This window comes from Callospermophilus lateralis, chromosome 17, assembly GCF_048772815.1.
Source record: "Callospermophilus lateralis isolate mCalLat2 chromosome 17, mCalLat2.hap1, whole genome shotgun sequence".
Lineage (NCBI taxonomy): Eukaryota > Metazoa > Chordata > Mammalia > Rodentia > Sciuridae > Callospermophilus > Callospermophilus lateralis.
The window spans coordinates 8,572,863-8,590,898 of NC_135321.1; the positions used below are offsets into that span (position 1 = coordinate 8,572,863).

Genomic DNA, 18,036 nt, shown 5'->3' on the forward strand with positions numbered 1-18,036 from the left:
AACTGACTTCTACAAATGTGTTTCCACTATGATGCCTGGGGGAGTTTTGATAGCTCTTCCTTTACTGGAACCCTGGAGAGCACTGGATTGGATCAATGATATTGCTGGAAATTGGCATGGAAGGCTTGCATGTTATGGTGAGGGCCAGGTGCTCTGGGGCAGGATGCTGCTGACATTTGAAACAGCCTGCACTCTGCAACAGCTCATCACCTTCTCCTCATGTTCTCTGGGCTGCAAAGTGGGCCAGTGAAAACTATACCTATGCACTTAGTAACTGTGACGATTATATAAAATAATTGATGCAAAGCACTTGGAAGAACATTGGGCGTCAATTGTCAAAGAAGCTGAGTTATACCCTTTTGAAAAATACAATCTCATTATGTTAATTTTTCTTTTCTTTATACTATTATAGGGCTAATAATGTGTACTGGACCACTGAGTCACGTCCCCAGCCCTATTTCATATTATATTTAGAGAGGATCTCACTGAGTTGCTTAGCACCTCACTTTTGCTGAGGCTGGCTTTGAAATCGCCATCCTCCTGCCTCAGACTGACAAGCCGCTGGCATTACAGGTGTGTGCCACTGTGCCTGGCCATTTTGTTTCTTTTGATGGTTGATTTACATGTATTTTCTCCTTTGAGTGGTGCCTTCCTTTCTGTATCCATTGGTGCCCACCTATACACAAACAGATGAGAACTTTTCCTCATCTCATATATCACATTTCCTCTAAGTTTATCCTTGGCTTATTAGTTTTTATTTAACATTTTAGTACTTTTGTTGTAATAACAACAGTAAAAATAGTAAATTCAAGGATGTAACAATTTCAGAAAGTAAGCAAATAATACAAACCTGCACCATTACTTCTAAGAGACCTTGGGTCTCTTTTCCTCTTCTCTCAAGGACACTAAACCCATCATGGAGCCCCACCTGCATGACCCCATCTAAATTCAGTCACTTCCTAAAGCGCCCTTGGCCAAATCCATCAAGATTCAGAGCTTCAGCCTATGAATTTGGGGGAAACTCAAGATCCATGGCCCCGCACTTTAAGATATGGTTTCAAATGCCTGTCAGACGAATGGTCACATCTTCATCATCAGCAGTGATGTGCAGGAATGCCCACTCCTAGACTCTTGCGAGATGGGGTTTCCTGAACCCTTTGATAGAGAACTCTGAATCCCTCAGAGCTGCCTGGAAAGGCTGCTGTAGGGACTGGGTGGTGTCCTCAGAACCCGAGGAGAGGGAGCCAGACTTTATTTATGGGACAATCACATACATCCTTTTGTTAAACAGTTTTGTTGGTTAACAAAAATTAAGAACACTATGTAAATCATTGCTAATTTGATGGTAAAAACAGCTTTTCACCGTTCTTTTTGTTTTTTACTTCCTTGATAAGTAATGAGATGAAATACTTCCTTATCTTCATTATTCCTTATTACTCTTCCTTTGAAATTATTCTTTTGAACTCAATTTTATGTTGTTTTGTTAGTAAGAACTCTTTAAAAAAATCAGTGATATTGAGACTTTCTTAACAGGATAAGATGAAATAAGCTACCATATGTGTTATGGGAGAACTAATGTAATATCTGGTGAAATACAGATCCACTTCAGTATAGCAAATTACATTGAACTTCAAAATGCATTGTAAATAGTTTGGCAGAGATCTCAGGACATAAATACTTGGAGAGTTTGAGAATTGTGCTAAAGTTATCCTGCTCAGCAAGATAAGGAGAATGAATAATTGGCTGACAGAAAAGAGATAAAGATTAAGAACCAATTAAGGTTGAAGATAAGTGAAGGACATAATAGGATTTCAATTAAGTGGGAAGAAGTTTCCATAGGATTAAATCAGGAAGCCTCCAATCTGGCTGCAGCTGGTCTGTAAATCTCATCCTCCTGATGATTGTAGTAACATGCAAATGAAGTAAACATTAAATACATTTACACCAAGCTAAGCCGAGGACTGTTTCCAGAGGTCTTGCTGAGGAGAGTATTTGAGGGTGAAAACATAAGTCCAGGCTCAGCTCAGTTTTCTGAAGTTTTAAAAATTTCTGAAGTTCTTTGTTAATTAATGCAGAAATTGACATAAATGTTTTATGTTTTCAAGTTGTCTCACCTTTTCAATTTAACACACTTGGCTGTGGGAGAAAACTACAGGCCTGTGGCTGTCCACTTGGAGACTTAGGTTATTGACATTAGAGGTCTGTTGCCTCAGTTGCTTTTCCTGGTCTTGTCATCACCGAGAACTAAACACTTTAAAAAAAAAAATGACAAAAAAAAAAGAAGCTTAAAATGGCCATAAAAACTTATTATTCCTACTTTTTCATTTTCCCCTATATTTATATTTTGATTGCTATTTTTTCATATTTATTTATTCAACTGATGTTGGATTTCATCATAGGGAATTTTTATGCAGGGTAAAATTTTCTTTGTGATGTCTTTCCTTGGTAATGTTTTCCCAGTGGTATGATCATTTAAATACTTGTTTTTACCTATCTCTAATACCTTTATGGTTTTGATTTAACCTTTAAAATCTTCAATCAATCTGGAAGTTATTTTTATAAAAGGTTTGTTTGTGGTAGAAATAGGGATTTCATTTTCTCCTGATGCATGGTGTGTTGTCTATAGCATTTCAAATGTCATTCTTTATTCACAAATGTGTTTTTGTTGGTTTTGTTTTGCCCTCTCTTCTATTCCTTTGAGTATGACTTTTTCATTTATATTTTTCTAATGTACTAGAAAAAAAGAACAACTTCTGTTTCAGAATTTTAATTGAAGAAAAGTAACTTTCGTAGTGCATTTGTGCTTCAACGCAAGCTATAATGTCTGACTTACATACTTATACTCAGGTCTCAAATAAAACCAGATCTTTTATCAGAATGTGCAGTAGCTTAAGGCCAAGACTCTCAAATGTCAATGAGTCTGGGCATCATCTTGGGTGCATGTAAAATGTGCAGATTCTCAACTGAGTTGCCAGGGATTTAGATCTAATCAGTCTGACCTCTATTTTCAACAAGTTATCAAAGAGATTTTTTTTCACAGGACCAAACATTAAGAAATAACTTCTTGAGCTAATATTTGGCTGGTGTTTACAAATTCGAAACATCTAGTGTGGGGAAGAAAACCATATTTGACTTTATTTTTGCAACTGATTGGATGGTTAAAATCTGAGAATAAAATTATTTTATTATTTGATTTATTCTGATTACACACACACACACACACACACACACACTTATTAGTGAACTGTGGTTCTCAGCATAAGATTGGCTCCAAGACTGAATGTTTGCTGTCTTGTACCACCACCCAACATGTTAAGGAAAGGTCTACTGATTTTAGTACATGGTTTAAGGAGTGGATAAAAGGAGTTAAAGTACAGTTTCTAGCATTTCATGATAATGATTAGAAGTGAAAAGTCACAATAAAAGCAATATGCGATACCCTCTGGGATGTGCTAGGCTTTTGGCAAGGCGTTTTTAGAGCATCTGGAGAGGAGTTTTACAAATGCTGGCTTGGTGTCTTTATTAAGACCCAATTATAAAGTCATCTTGATCTCTAGGAGCAGAGTCCATACGATTTTAACTTTTACAAAGTGCAATGAAGGGACAATACATTGTATCCATTTTGTTCAACTGTTGCATTATTGTGACCAAAATGCAACTTAGAAGAGAGAAAGTTGATTTGGGGCTCACAGTATCAGAGGTGTCAGTCCACAGATGGCTGACTCCATTGCTGTAGGCCCAAGATGAGGTAGCATATCATGGGGGAATGGTGCAAGAGAGAGAAGCTTCTCCCCTCACAGCAGCAAAGACAGATGGAGATGGAGATGGAGATGGAGATAGAGATGGATAGAGAGAGAGATTGCACTAGCTGTCGGGAAGATGGGCCCTTCCAGGGCATGCCCCCAATGACCCACTTCCTCCAGCCATACCTCACCTGTCTGCAGTACAGTGACTACCCAGTCCATTTAAACAAAAATTCCTAATAAGACACACACACACACACACACACACACACACACACACACACACACGTCAGGTTGGAGAAGATTGGGACAACTCACAGAAGATGACAGTTCACACTTCAGTCAGGGAACCTAGAGAATATGCTTACTTATCACTGAGTTGAAGATGGCAATAAACAGGGAAATTGTATCTGGCACAGTTAAACAGACAAGGATGAGTTTATTCAAGCTCATTGCAATAGGGGAAAGACTGAACTCAACCCTCTTGAGACGAAGACAGCAGAGTCTGGTAGAGCTCTGTGAGCTAGTGGGAAAATAGAGAAGACCCTGAAAGAGAGTTTGGTCAGTCAGTATTATTAGACTGTCTGTCCTATTTGCTAATTGATCCTTATTGTGGAGCTGGGCTTCTCATCTCCCATGGAGTTGGGGAGAAAATGTGATAGCATTACAAGTCTGGCCCTCAGCTCCTTGGATTATAACTGTCAAGAGCCTGGGAGAAGACATTCATCTCAAAGGGGCAGAGAAAGAATTTACAATTGAAAGTTTCAAAATCAAATGCTCTAAGGGAGGTCAGGGTTCTATAATTTGTAAACCTCTCTAAAGTTTTGTCCAGTTATGAGAAGGTTAAGGCCTTCACATAACTGTCAGTTTGATTAGTTCTATCAGTTCAGGCCAGGTAGCCTAGGAACTAGTGCCACCAGAGGACATAGCTGACTTCTAGTAAAATGTCTAGTCAAGGAAAAGAAAATTCTGCATTGGTCTGCAAGAATTTTGAAAGCAAGAAAGTTTTTGATCCAAAGTTACAGAAGAAAAGGTATTGTTTTTCTCTTTGAAGATGAACATTTGAGTTAACAAAGGAAAGCACTGAGATTGTTAAGGAAGTTACGTAGCAAATTAGCACATTTTAAAAACAAAGGATATAATCAAAATCCAAAATTTGCATCTGACAGTCTCTGAATCTGAAGGAACATGCATTATTTGTTTTATGTAACATATTTGTTGACAGAAGCAAGGTATGCTATCATTTTATTTAGTGTGATATTCATGTAGCTATTAATTCAACTGTTTTTTTTTCCAATATTATGAGGAACTTATTTTTAATGATTACATGCCAGATCCTATATTAAAATTCATTTGTGGAAGTCCTTATCATGGATGAAATTCTTATCATGAACATGGGGCTTCTGATCTCCTGTGGAGTCTGGCAGATAACAACACAGTTTATCCCTTTTCAGTGCAATCAAGGAAAAACAATCAAGAGACTGGGTATAAATTTACAAATGGGTATACATGGGCTAACAATGGAGAATATTTCATAGGATAAAATTTATGTTATATGGACAAGTTTGCATTCTTAGACATTTTCCAGAAATAGCAGATAGTGAAACAGCTCCAAGACAGGGACTAGAGTGGGTCTCTATGGAGTCACCTAACTCTGAAGGCAATGCTAGACAGGACACACAGTAGCAGCTTTTGTGTTTTCAGTCCTCAATATTTTTCCAGACAGTGCTGCTAAGTAATTTATAGTAAAATGAATGATAAAATATTATTAAAAGTAGAATTGAAAAACCCTATAGAAGAGGAGGGATGATAATCCCAATCCTAAATTAATATAATTCTTATTAAGTACAAGTAAGACAAATAGAAAGGATGACAGGATATGCCCTTCTTATCACTAATAATTTCAGCTGCTAATAAAACAGGCTTGATGCATATGTTACTTATTTTGTGGTTTGCCACTTACGTTGTGCATCTTAGTGAACAGCATCAAATGTTTGCTCCCACATCTCTGATTCTCTGGTGTTAGCTGTTAGGAAGTTGCTTTCTGCATTTTTCAATTCAGCCCATGGCTTCCTCCTTCCCTGGCCTGCCCATGTTCATTCATTCTTTATAACATCACATTTTTCTTGCAAACATTATTTACCATTATTATCTAGACCTAAAAATATCATCATCAATGCTTAATTACCTATGCATTTGAACAAGTGTGGTATTAAGCAAGTATTTGATTGTCTTGTCTCAAATTCAAATCATAAAATTATCTATTGAGTCATGCTTCATTGGAATGAGAGAAAAAAAGTTTCCTCATTTTGTGTTGCTGAGGTTTCTTGAATCACTGTTATATTTTCAAAAGATTTCCCAAGTTGTTGAAAGACTCTTGATTACTGTAGAACATTTTTACATAGCCGGGACACTTAATAAACACCTATTTTTATTAAGAGTAACCTTGGTGTCACTTTCAGTGATTTAGAAAAGGATTCAGCACTTGATTATGGAATATAGGCAGTATCTGAAATGCTTCTCATGGTTACTTAACAGATAAGACACAAACTAGTAAGAGCATCCCTTTGTGTTAAAATAAAACCAATGATTAGAGTACAGTGGAAAGGGTTAACTATCTTTCTAAAAGATTTTTCCTTCTGTGCTGAATTGCTTCTATTCTCTTATCTTTAATTGCTCTACTTTAAAAAGTTATTAAAATAACAATGGTTTACGTAGCAACTTAAGGAATGAAGAAAAATGTCTCCTCTTTTTCAATTCCACATGGTTTGGAATGAGGGTCGCAGCTATGGTTTGTGTCCCCTTCCGTCTTCACATGTTAGAAACTTAGTCTATTACGGGATGGCGTTGGTGGAGGTGCTCAATGAAGGTGCTTGGATCCAAGTGACCCCACTTTCCTGAACAGGTTAATGCTCCTGTAAAAGTGGCCTCCAGGAGTGGGTCCCCCTCTTTCCTGTTCCTCTGCCATGTGGAGACACAGTGAGAAGCCCCCTTACAGAGGCCAGCACCTCAATCTTGACTTCCCATCTTCCAGGGCAGTAAGATACACATCTCTGTCCTTTACCCAGTCCCAGGTCTTCCGTTATGGCAGCACAAAACCCGTGAAGGTATCTACTGATCATCAAGAATAGCAGCTTATTTTTCTCATTTACAGAGAAACTCTTCTCAGCAGTGCCCAGTGTTAGACCAGGACGCAAGAAAAGACCACTGACTCCAATTAAAATCAAATTAAAGCAAGCTGATTATTTCGACTGGCCGGGCTGCCTCTCCCACCCTAAACCGTGGGAACAAGACAGCCCCGCAGCTTTCCTGCAGCCCAGCTTTATAGCCCAGAAAGTTACACAAAGGGGGTTACAGATAGCAGAACTCTGAGGAGCATCACACTCACGGTAGTTTACATTTTTGCTGGCCCCAACATCAGAATTTATGAAGGTCATTAGAGCCTCAGAGAGGGTCGGTATCTGGCCAGGGAAGGCCAAGATTTGTGAGGGGTCACTACAGTTTCAGAGAGGGCTGCTATCTGGTCAGAGAGCCAGGCAGGGGTGAATTCAAGGCAGGGCAGGCATTCCAAGCAGGTTCAGAATTTGCAGTCATTTATAGTAAAGCCCAAATTAGCTTTTCATGGCTTTGTGGCAAGATGGCTCCCAATTTTAAGAGGAAATCAGGTTGGGTCTACCACCCAGGCTGGACCCTGTCTCTACCCCCCACAGAGCAATCCCCCAGCGAGTCTCTCACAATTGCAGTGTGATTGCTGCTGCTCCAGAAGTCACGTTGGCATCCAGGGCAGGAAAGGGTGGCAAGAGTAAAGCCTGCTTTCTGTCTCTTTCCCTTGGAAGCCAAACATTTCTCAGCATCGCCATACCTGACCTCCCTGCACTTCTGGAACTGGTTACATGGACGCACCTGGCCGCAGGGCAGTCTTGGCAGGTGGATGCCCGACTTCCCAGCCTGTTGAGGTGGAGAGGTCAAAAGAAACAGAAGGGTGAGGAGTGGGCTTTGATGTTGTCCCTTTTCTTCCCTGATGCTGACTCTTTGAGGTGAGTGCTCTCCTGCTCTCTCCTCCCTCTCTCTCCACATTATTATTATTTTTTTGTGTGTGTATGGTGTGTGTACATATATTTATGTGTACATGTTACTTTTTATTAACAAGAACAACAAAATACATAATTTCTTGCCACATTGACCACATTTTCTCTCCACAAATCACCATTTCTATATAACATAAATAAGAATCTTCATATATTAGATGGTATATCTTAACAAATCTAGATAAACAAATCTAGAACATGTATTCCAATATCTAAAATTAAACAAAGGATTTCTAAGTTTCTCTGGTGTATGTGTTTATATACATGTATGTATATGTATACATTGTATATATGCATGTGCATTTATATGAGGAATAGGAAGCAATTGTTTATACATGTACTCTATATACACGCTCATATGTGTGCATATATTTATGTACATATATAGTGTGCATATATATACATATATGCTGGTTGATTTATCCAGATGTGCGTTTTTTCACTCCCATAAGAGAGATTCTTTACATTTATATTTCTGCATCAAATTGCATGGGCATCATTGCTTTCAAAAGATACTAAGAAGGTTCTAGCAAGTAGTACCTCCACCAGCACATTACTCAACCTTCTATTTCCCCACAGTTTGTCCAGCTTGGATGATGGTAGTATTTTTATAACTGTCAATATGATGGGGTAATCAACATTGATTATGAACATTCATGAATGGTGAACCCACAGCTCTGGGATATTAACTGAATTACTCCAGATCATATGTCACTTAGGGATTGGCTTTTTGTTTTCAAATACTAGTCCCCTGGGCTTCTGAACGTCTATCTTAACCTCAGCTACCCAGATCGTTTTTGTTCCAGTCTTGTTCTTTTTTTTTAAATTTTTAAATTTTTATTGCTGAGACTCGAACCCAGTGCCTCACACATGCTATCAAGCACTCTACCACTGAGCCACCCATTCCAGCCCTCCAGTCTTGTTCTTTATCTGCACATTTTTCCTCTTTAAAGAACTGTAAATTATTCCACAACGTCTTTGTTTAAGAGCAGTGCCCCTCAGGACAGTACTTTGTATTCTTTCACTAGAATTCTCTTCTCTGTCACAGGTAGAAATTCTGTCCTTAATTTTGGTGTTTGAGAAAGACCATTGGTCATGCATTCCATCCATGGGGCAACTTAGGATGCTGCTGTTTTGTGTGGAAGAAAAAAAGCAAAGCTCTGTTTCTTTACATCGGGTAAACACAATCTCTGATATTCTTTTGTTATGTGCACAATGTTGGAGCAGCTCCTGCCCTTTAGGGACATCTGTTATTTGCGGTAGAATGAACAAGATGAAGGAGAGCTACATCACTGATTCTCAAAGCCTGATGCTACTCCACTGGCTGCTATCTCAGGAAGGGGCCCTTCTGCTGCTTTCCGAAGAGGTAAGTGAACTTAACAGTTCACTTGAAATTTTTCTTCCTTGCTTATATGATGTTTCAAAGATTAGTTTTACTATTCACGTGTGTTTTAAGTGTAATCCTATACTATTTACTATTTTCTTATGTAAAAAACATATTTACTTAACTGTAAAACACAGATTATTGTGGGAATACACACCTAGGGTTGAGGGTACATCTCTTTGCTTGAATCCTTGAGCTCCTGTCGGCTGCAGCAGGAGCTACACCCAAGAGGCCATGAAGATTCAAGGTGGACCTGCTCCACATCCATGTCCTTAATACTCTGATGCTTCCTCAACAACTGCTTAAGTGGAGGCTGAATCTCTGGGAGGTTTTACGGGAGCCATAATCCAGTAAAAGTTGCTTTTAGACTCTGGTCTATTAAACCAATATTAATGTGTTGTTAAAAGTGTAAGTATGCACAAGAATATTAGAGTACTTTGCATACAAAAAAGTTTAAGGCTTATAAATTTAATTCTTCAATTATGGAGATATTGTTGGTCTTCACTTTGTAAGGAAATGAATCAAATTCATAATAAATGCATTTAAGTGTATGCTATGTTTCTATAAGTACACATAATAATTTATGTGAGCAATTTTAAAACAACTTTTCATAATAAGGAATATATTTTATGTTCAAAAATACAATATGAAAAAATCAATATCCAATTTTATTTTCAAAGTGATACATGAAAAAGAGTTTCATGATTTATAGAATTTTAAAATTCCAAGTTACACTAAAATCTTCCAGTCTAATGACTCCCATCCAAAGCAGAATTTTCTCTACAGTATTAAATTTCTGCTTATTTTTAGAGATCATCTTGATATGGCAGCTGATTCCAATTTCAGGAAGTTAAAAGTGTTGGAAAGTTTTCTTTTCACTCTGTCAAAGTCTGCTGCACTGTAATTTCTACACATTGGTCCAAGTTCTATTCCCTGGAGCCACGTGAGACACATATCATCCTCTTCCCATGACAGCCCATCAAGTATTTGTGAATAATTCTTCCCAGAAGACATATCTGCTCCAGCTAAGCATTTCGTTTAATTAAACCCTTCCTCATGTAACAAGTTGTCTGGCTCTTTTATCATCATGGTTTCCCACCCCAGCACACGATTTTTTTAATGTTATGATCAAAATTTCATAAGTAATGTTACTGATTTCCTCATAGAATGTGGAGATGGCTGTGGGCTAGTGAATTAGTCTGAGAGATGAGCAAACAACACTTCAGATGATGTTGGACCAGAGAGAATATTCCAGACTGATACCTCCCTTCATCTAAACACTGTTTCCCTTAATGTGCACAAGGCTATTTCTTCTTTCAGAAAATCCACAGCAGACTTGAGGTTCATAGTTTTCAATTGTGTAAAAGCTGTTCTTAAATTTTTTATAATAGCGCTAAACATCAAGCAAGTTTAGCAATCATGTGTTTATATTTTCACTTCATTTGCCAGATAGGAAAGCAAGGAACTTATATGACTAATAAATGAATACATACAGTTTTTATCTTTTATAACCAGACAGTCACCATTATCCCCACTTAGGCAATGTTTATTTTTAATTCCAGAAGGGAATTCATCCAGTCATTCATTATTTAATCCATTCATTGGTCCTCTTGGTAGATATGTAATGAGGTGCTACTGTATGTTGAATATCTGGTTTATATTGAATATCAAAAATGGACATTGTCTCTGCTCTCATGGGACTTGTGAGAACATGGACATCAACCCAGATGATTATTGTTTTAAGGGCTATTTAAGGAGTAGGAAGTGTGAGGTTTCTCTCAAGCCTTCTAATGTAGCCAGGATTGAGTACTGATCCACGAGGCCAACCGAGAGGCGATTTTATTTTGTCATGATAATTAACACTGACTAAAAAGAAAGAATATTAACTACATATGGAGTTATTACAACTTAATATCTGTTTTATATTACTATCTTGTATCTGTAAACTCTTTGAAACACAAACCCTGTATGTTTTAAAAACTAACTTCTTGAAATTAACGAGAAATCACTTTTCCGAGAGCATGTTGGACCTTAGCATTGTATTTCATGTAGCAATAAAATTATCATTTAAAACTTATATATGCTTCTGTTCTTTAAAATATTGGTGGTGATGTCAGCAGGAATGCAGGAAGAAGGACTTCTAAAAATACTCTCCTTCACGAAAGCAATGAGAATACGGCCCAAAAAGAAGAAAAAAAATGGAAAAAAAAATCGTAGTCAACTTTCCCAGAGCTCTGTAAATTAAGCTAGATTTTTTCAGACTTTGGAGTGACCATGTGCTATGCCATGAGACAAGTCCAAAAATGTAACAGTAGTAAATCCACATGAATATGTTCTCTGGACACAATGGAATAAAATTCAAGCTCAATCATGAAGGAAATTTGGAAAATTCACAATATTTGGAAATTAAGTGACACACTCTTAACTAACCAATGGATTAAGGAAAAACTCAACTAGAAAGAATTCTTTGGGATGAAAGAAAATGAAAACACACCATATTAAAACATGTGGGATCCAGAAAGCAGTGCTTAGAGGAAAACCGAGAACCATTCACCTGTGTTAATCAGAGGGAAGGTCGTCAGTTAGTGTCCTACCCATGGACCCACTGACTCTCCTGGGATACTGGAAGAACAGGAGCGACTTTTGGAGTGATGTATGTTCATGATGGTGTTAGTTGCAGGACTTGGTGGATATACTCAAAGCCACTGAATTGTTCACTTGAAAATGCCTATGAAGTGCATCTCAAAGAAAAGCATTGTTTTAGAGAAAGAAAACTCCATGAGTCCTCCCCACCCCTCTCAGAGTTAACGAAGCTCATTGCCATGACTGAGAGGGTCTTCTGAGATCTAGCCGCCTCTTTGGTACTAGTGTCTACTTCCTGTCTTCTTCCTACCTGATAATCCTGGTGGTTTGGATTTGCAGACTCATAACTTCTTTACAGTCTCAGGTTCTTGCTCTTTCCTTTGTTAAAGAAGTAGTTTCCCAGCCCTTGATGATGTTGGTTCTTTCGTGCTGGAAAGCTTTTACTCTACCCTATAGGCCTGCCACCTACCCAGGGACCTATTGGGCTAATGGGTGGCACTGTAATGCGGTTCCCTGGAGAGAATTTATGTTACCTGCAGTGACAGTTTAGCTGTTGCTGGTTGTGTTCTACTGCTATTTATTGTTTCCTAGGTCACATAACATCTCCTGGGGCCCAAGTAAAACTGACTGTGGGAAAGGACAAGGAGGAACAGTTGGAAGTGGCCTCAAAAACCAAAGGACTGAACCAACAGGGCAGATGACAAGGCTGGGAGAGCTTCCACACTGCGTCACCATACACACTCGCGACACTTAGACTACCTTGGAGTAAGGGCCCTGGGAGATTCACTCAAGTGTGCTGGCATCCAGATGGAGATTTTTACCAGGCTCAAACCCACTCTTTCCGGTTTTGAACTCACTTTGGGATCAGGCTTGTACCGACATTTTTCTAAGAAGCGTTTTTCGAACATAGTCACTTGGTATTATTCGATTTAAAGGGATTTATTTGCAGTTTTAAGAGGGTGGCAATGTTTAATGTCTTTTGAATGAGGCGATGCATTTAATGTATTTTGAATGATACTTAAATTTCCACGTCCTGCTGCTTCTTTGCTTTAATGACTCATGTGAAGGAAATACTAAACAACAAAAATACTAAAATGAGTTCATCCATGTCAATTTTTGATAGTACCCATTTCTTAAAATAGAAAACTTCCTTAAATAAGATGATCTCCCTATAAATTTTGAATGTAATGAGAAAAAGAGCACCTTCAATAATTTGTGTAAAATACCACCCTATTCATTTAATTTGAAATGTTCTCAACGCTTTTCTTTTGATTATTTCTAAATAATATGCTCGCAGGAATTGTAATTAGATATATTCTTCTTCAAGCCCAGATTTTACTTTAATTGCAATGAAGCCTTTCATCTAGCAAACATAATTTAAATATATTCATTATGAGAAAGCAGTCTTTTTATTGAAGCAAATGTAGGTCAAGTTCAAAGACTTCTCCATGAGACAATTATTCAAATATGATTTTTCAAGGAAGGTATCACACCTGTTCTTTTTCATTGAAGTGATAATATCCAGATACCTATGTTTTCTAAGCTGATTCCTATAAATAAGAGTTTCCTTTTTTTCTGTACTTAGAACTCTATGGTTTGTAAACCTTTTCTTTTCTTCTGAAGGTCTTTTAACTGCAGAAAAGTCTACGTACTACTCAGTGCTCAAATTCAGAAAAGTCTGGGGCTGAACGACTTTCTGGATGTTCATCCCCCTGGGTCAGTTGTTTAAAATCCTTGTGCTTCAGTTTCCTCATCTGTAAGTTGAGGATAAGCGTTAAGAATACCTTAGCAGCTGGGCGCAGTGTGCACTCCTATAATCCTAGCAGCTTGGGAGGCTGACGCAGGAGGATCCTGATTTCAAAGCCAGCCTCAGGAAAAGTGAGGCACTAAGTGTCACCAGTTGGCCAGGCTGATGAGATGAGCTTCGTTTAAAAGAGCTGGATCCAGCAATAACGAAAAAAAAAAAAAAAAATGGCAAAGAAACCACGTAACACAGGAACACGAATTTCGAGGATGGGACTGCTCTGTGACCCAAGAGTCAGCTCCATGCTGGGCAGCGCTGGAAAAAACAAAAGAGAGACTGCACCTGGGACCCCTCTATTTATTAGGAAAAAGACATTCGATAGACCATTCCACCCAAATGAGGCAAGGGATAGGGTTTAAAAAGGTGGAATCCTGCCTGGTGATATCTTGTGGTCAGCAGATTGATTGACATCTTGGCAAGTCACACCCATCTCAGGTGCTGTTTGGGATCACAGGCAGAGTGAAAGGAAAGGTCCACTTAGGTCACCCAGCCCAATCAGCACACAATGCCAGACCAGTCTCCTCATATGCTCAGATGTGCATAGCTCACACACATAGCCCATGGATGGCTGGCAATAACTAAGCAACTCGGCGAGGCCCTATCTTTAAATAAACTACAAAATAGGGCTGGGGATGTGGCTCAGTGGTTGAGTGCCCCTGAGTTCAATCCCTGGTAACTCCCTCTCTGCCCCCCCCAAAGAGATTACATTAGCCAATTTCTAAAATTCTTGAGTAAAACTTGGTATATAATATGACTTTGGAAACACTTTGGATTTGTCCATGTTCTTTGGGGATGTAATCACGTTGACTAAGTGTAAGGTCCTCTCTTAATACAAGGTTCAAGGTCATCTTAGCCATCTTGAGATTTACAAATTGTTGAGCTACTGCCAGTTACTCTCTTATTTCCTCTGTCATAAGGCTCAGTTGGACATAGCAGAGGTAGGTGGAAGACCAATCACGCAGACACAGGGAAGAGGAGAAGGCCCAGAGTTCCCAGATGGGTGACCTCCCTGTGGTGGCGAAGGAAACAGGGCTGAAAGGCAAGTACGAATCCTGGTCCAAAAAAAGCGAACTTCAAATCCAGGGAGGTATTTTTGACCATAAATCTGAGACATGAAAGCAAGTCTTTCAATGCAAATCGTGAAACCATAAAGTTTAAGGCGGTAAGGTGAAAAAACCTCAGAACAGCTGGTTCAGAGTCAAAGCCACCAACAGCAGGAACGTTCAGAGAGTCTACTTCCACAGGACAGGACGAAGAGGTGTGATCTAAGGACTTAAAGATCCAGACTCCTTTGATAAGGGGAAGTTCAGGTGTTAAACATATCATGATATTAAGTCAAATTTTTCTTCCTAACTCTACCATGGGGCTACCTGGCTTGTCCTGGTATTGGAGAAGACAGGCGTTAAACAAAAGTGTGCTATGTTTCACGATAAAGTGCTCATACTAAAAGATCATGAGAAAATTCTATAAAGAAACGAACTTTGCAAAGTCAGAGTTCCCTGGAAAACTGAAGAATGAGTAGAAGTTAGACATTCAGATGGGATTGACCTGGGGTGATGAGTTCCTGGAAGAGAGTGGGTGAAATTCGCTTCTCACTTTTGGTGTTAGACGTCATCTCTTCCAAAGTAGTTTTGAATCGCCTTGACTTTTTCAGATATGCTTTATTTTCTGTTTTTTAAATTGGTGTGGTTTAACGCAATAATCATTGTATTGGCTCTTGAATCCTGTGGGGAAGGGCCTTCAGTAGGGACGAGCAGGACACCAAGCTCCACATAGTGTTTCCCCCCTCTGCCAAGGGACCCAATGGCTTCTTCACTCAGCTCTCGGGGTCTCCTTGGAATGAACAGGAGGCAGCTGTGTCTCCGGTTCTCAATGTTGCCTGGGTTTCTAGGTTCTTTTCTGTAATCTCAAGTCCTTTAGTTTATTGGGATTGAACCCAGGGGCCCTTTACCCCTGAGCTCCATCCCCAGTTGAGTACCCTCCCTCTCAGGCCATTCCATGTGGTTTCTCCAGTAGAAAAACTGAATCTGGAACCTCTTTTGATGTAACTGGAGGCTGTGAAGGTAAATAAAATATCTAATAAGGAAAATAAAACCAAAAGCTCCCTGGTGCAAGAAAGGGATAGAGACTCCTCCTTTTATTTCTAGGCCATTTACTTTGGAGAACTACTTACTGTAAATTCTTTCTCTCGTTTTTCCTAAACCTTCCACCAGGTTTGCAAACCAGGAATGCTTAGCTCAATGTCCAGGAGCCACCGCTTTGAAATGTCCAGAAGAGGTCATCCCTGCTTCCCAGTTTCTGTGGTGAATAGAGGTCTATCTTCCTCCAGAAAAGCACCCCCATTAAAAGACAGGAGAAATGGGCTTTACTTTGGTTAATGGCAATGACCTAACACAGATGGTCACCCCAATTATCAAGTAAATGTAGGAGGAGCAATGTGTGCCAAATGGTGATCTCAAGTCTCCTGCCCTGGGGACTAATTACTGATTACCTTGGGGACATACATGATTTGGGTTTCATTTGCTTGGCTACATAAAAGTGGGTTTCTTTCTGTATTTTCATCTCCTCAGTGGGTTGCCTCTAATGCTCATCACATTCTAGCTTAATGCTTATTTCACAAAATCTGTTTTCTTCTGCATTTGTGCAGAGGGAAGAAGTTGTCTGGGTTGTGTGGACTGGAAGCTGATCTTGTTATTATCGTTGTTGTTTTGTGATCCTGGGGATTAAACCTGGGGATTGAACTCAGGGTCTTGCTCATGTTAGGTGAGTGCTGTACCTCTCAGCCACACCCTTAGCCTTCCCCTGCCTCTTTTTAAATCTTTAAATTTTGTAACAGGTTCTTGATCAACTGCCCAAGCTGGCCTCTCACTTGCCATCCTCCTGCCTCAGTCTCCTGAGCAGCTGAGATTACCAGCGTGAGGTCTAGCAAGAGGCCATGGTTTTGAGTTTCCCAACAGCTCCAAGAGGCAGGAACGGAAAGCTTTGTGTTCTCTTGAGACCCTTGTCTCAGAATTCTCCCCAGAGAGAAACCCCTCCCCTCTCCCCATCTAGGACTGCCACAAGGAGTGTGCCCTCTGGTGGAAGGAACAGTCTGTGCTGGAGTGGAGGGAGGAAAACTGGGGAGCGCCCTCTTTGCTTCCCAGGGTTCACCTCATAGTCTATTGCTCTTTTAGCCTTTGCTTCCCCTTTAATATATTTGCTCCCTTTTTAAGATAGTTGATAATCTGGGCAGATAGTTGTTATTGAGTGATTCAAATATGCTTTAGAATGTGTTATACTGAATTTAGGTTTTATTTAAAAATCTCATTCCATGTAATTTTGCCTGTATTTTTCTCTGAGTCAGGACCCTTAATGAGAAGAGTCTTATTTACACATATTGTTTAGCTGTTTCAGAATCCTTAGGGCCTCAAAGACAGATGTTTCTGGAGATAAATTTCAGTGGAGAGAAGAAAGATCTGTAAATAGTCGAGTCTATAGATTTTTTGGCGAAAAGATGTTTAATAATGGTTGAGTTTTTAAAAAATAATTTTAGGATTATCCTTGCTTATCTCTCCTGATAGGTCAGTTTTAAAGCTTTTCTTCTGTGCATAAGTTAATCTCTCGGTATGAGTTTAGCTGGAATAAACTTGCTTAAAGTATAATTATCTTTTAAATTACTGCTGGCAGTGTAATCATTCCCTTTTTCTGCAAATATTATTTGTACAGAATGAATATTTTCTTGATTGGTTTTGCCAGACTTTTGTTAATTTTAATAATATTCAAATTACGTTTTAATTCTGTGAATTCTCTCTATTATATCATTGTTTTCTATTTTTTATTAATTTCTGCTCCTGCCTTTGTCTCCTGTCTTCATGTGCCAGGCAAGTGCTCTACCACCAAGGCACAATCCCAGCTCACGGGTCTTCTAATTCGTTTCCATTTATTCCTGAATTTTTTTTTCCTTTTTCCTTTTTATGTAGGCTGCTTACTTCATTAATTCTCAGGTTTTTAATATTACAATCATCTATTTTTCTCTAAAATGATATATGCTTTGAAATTTGTTAATTATTACTCATTTAAAATGTTTTATGGGCTGGGGATGTGGCTCAAGCAGTAGCGTGCTTGCCTGGCATGCATGGGGCGCTGGGTTCCATCCTCAGCACCATATACAAATAAAATAAAGATGTTGTGTCCACCAAAAAACTGAAAAATAAATATTAAAAATTTTTCTCTCTCTGTCTTCTCTCTCTTTAAAAAAAATAAAATGTTTTATATCTTTCTTATCCAATGAGAAATATTTGCTGCATTTCTTTTTATTTATTTCTTTTTTTTTTTTTTTTTGAGTCTATGAAAGGTTTACGACAACCAATTACATTAGGCAGCAAGAGTAATCCCAAACAGCAAACATCACTTTGCTAATTTGCAATAACAATCGCAGCATATTCAATTTCCCAA

General features: G+C 38.8%; 1 protein-coding gene across 1 annotated transcript in view; it reads left to right on the plus strand.

The window, feature by feature from the left end:
- Positions 1-10,257, plus strand: part of LOC143383014 (uncharacterized) — a 79,548-nt gene extending 69,291 nt beyond the window's left edge. The window contains exons 3-5 of the mRNA XM_076837383.2: positions 7,580-7,780; positions 9,059-9,197; positions 10,026-10,257. Of these exons, the coding sequence (XP_076693498.1) occupies positions 7,580-7,780; positions 9,059-9,197; positions 10,026-10,037 (352 nt within the window). The 3' untranslated portion in view covers positions 10,038-10,257. The remainder of the gene's footprint in view (positions 1-7,579; positions 7,781-9,058; positions 9,198-10,025) is intronic.
- Positions 10,258-18,036: the final 7,779 nt, after the last annotated feature.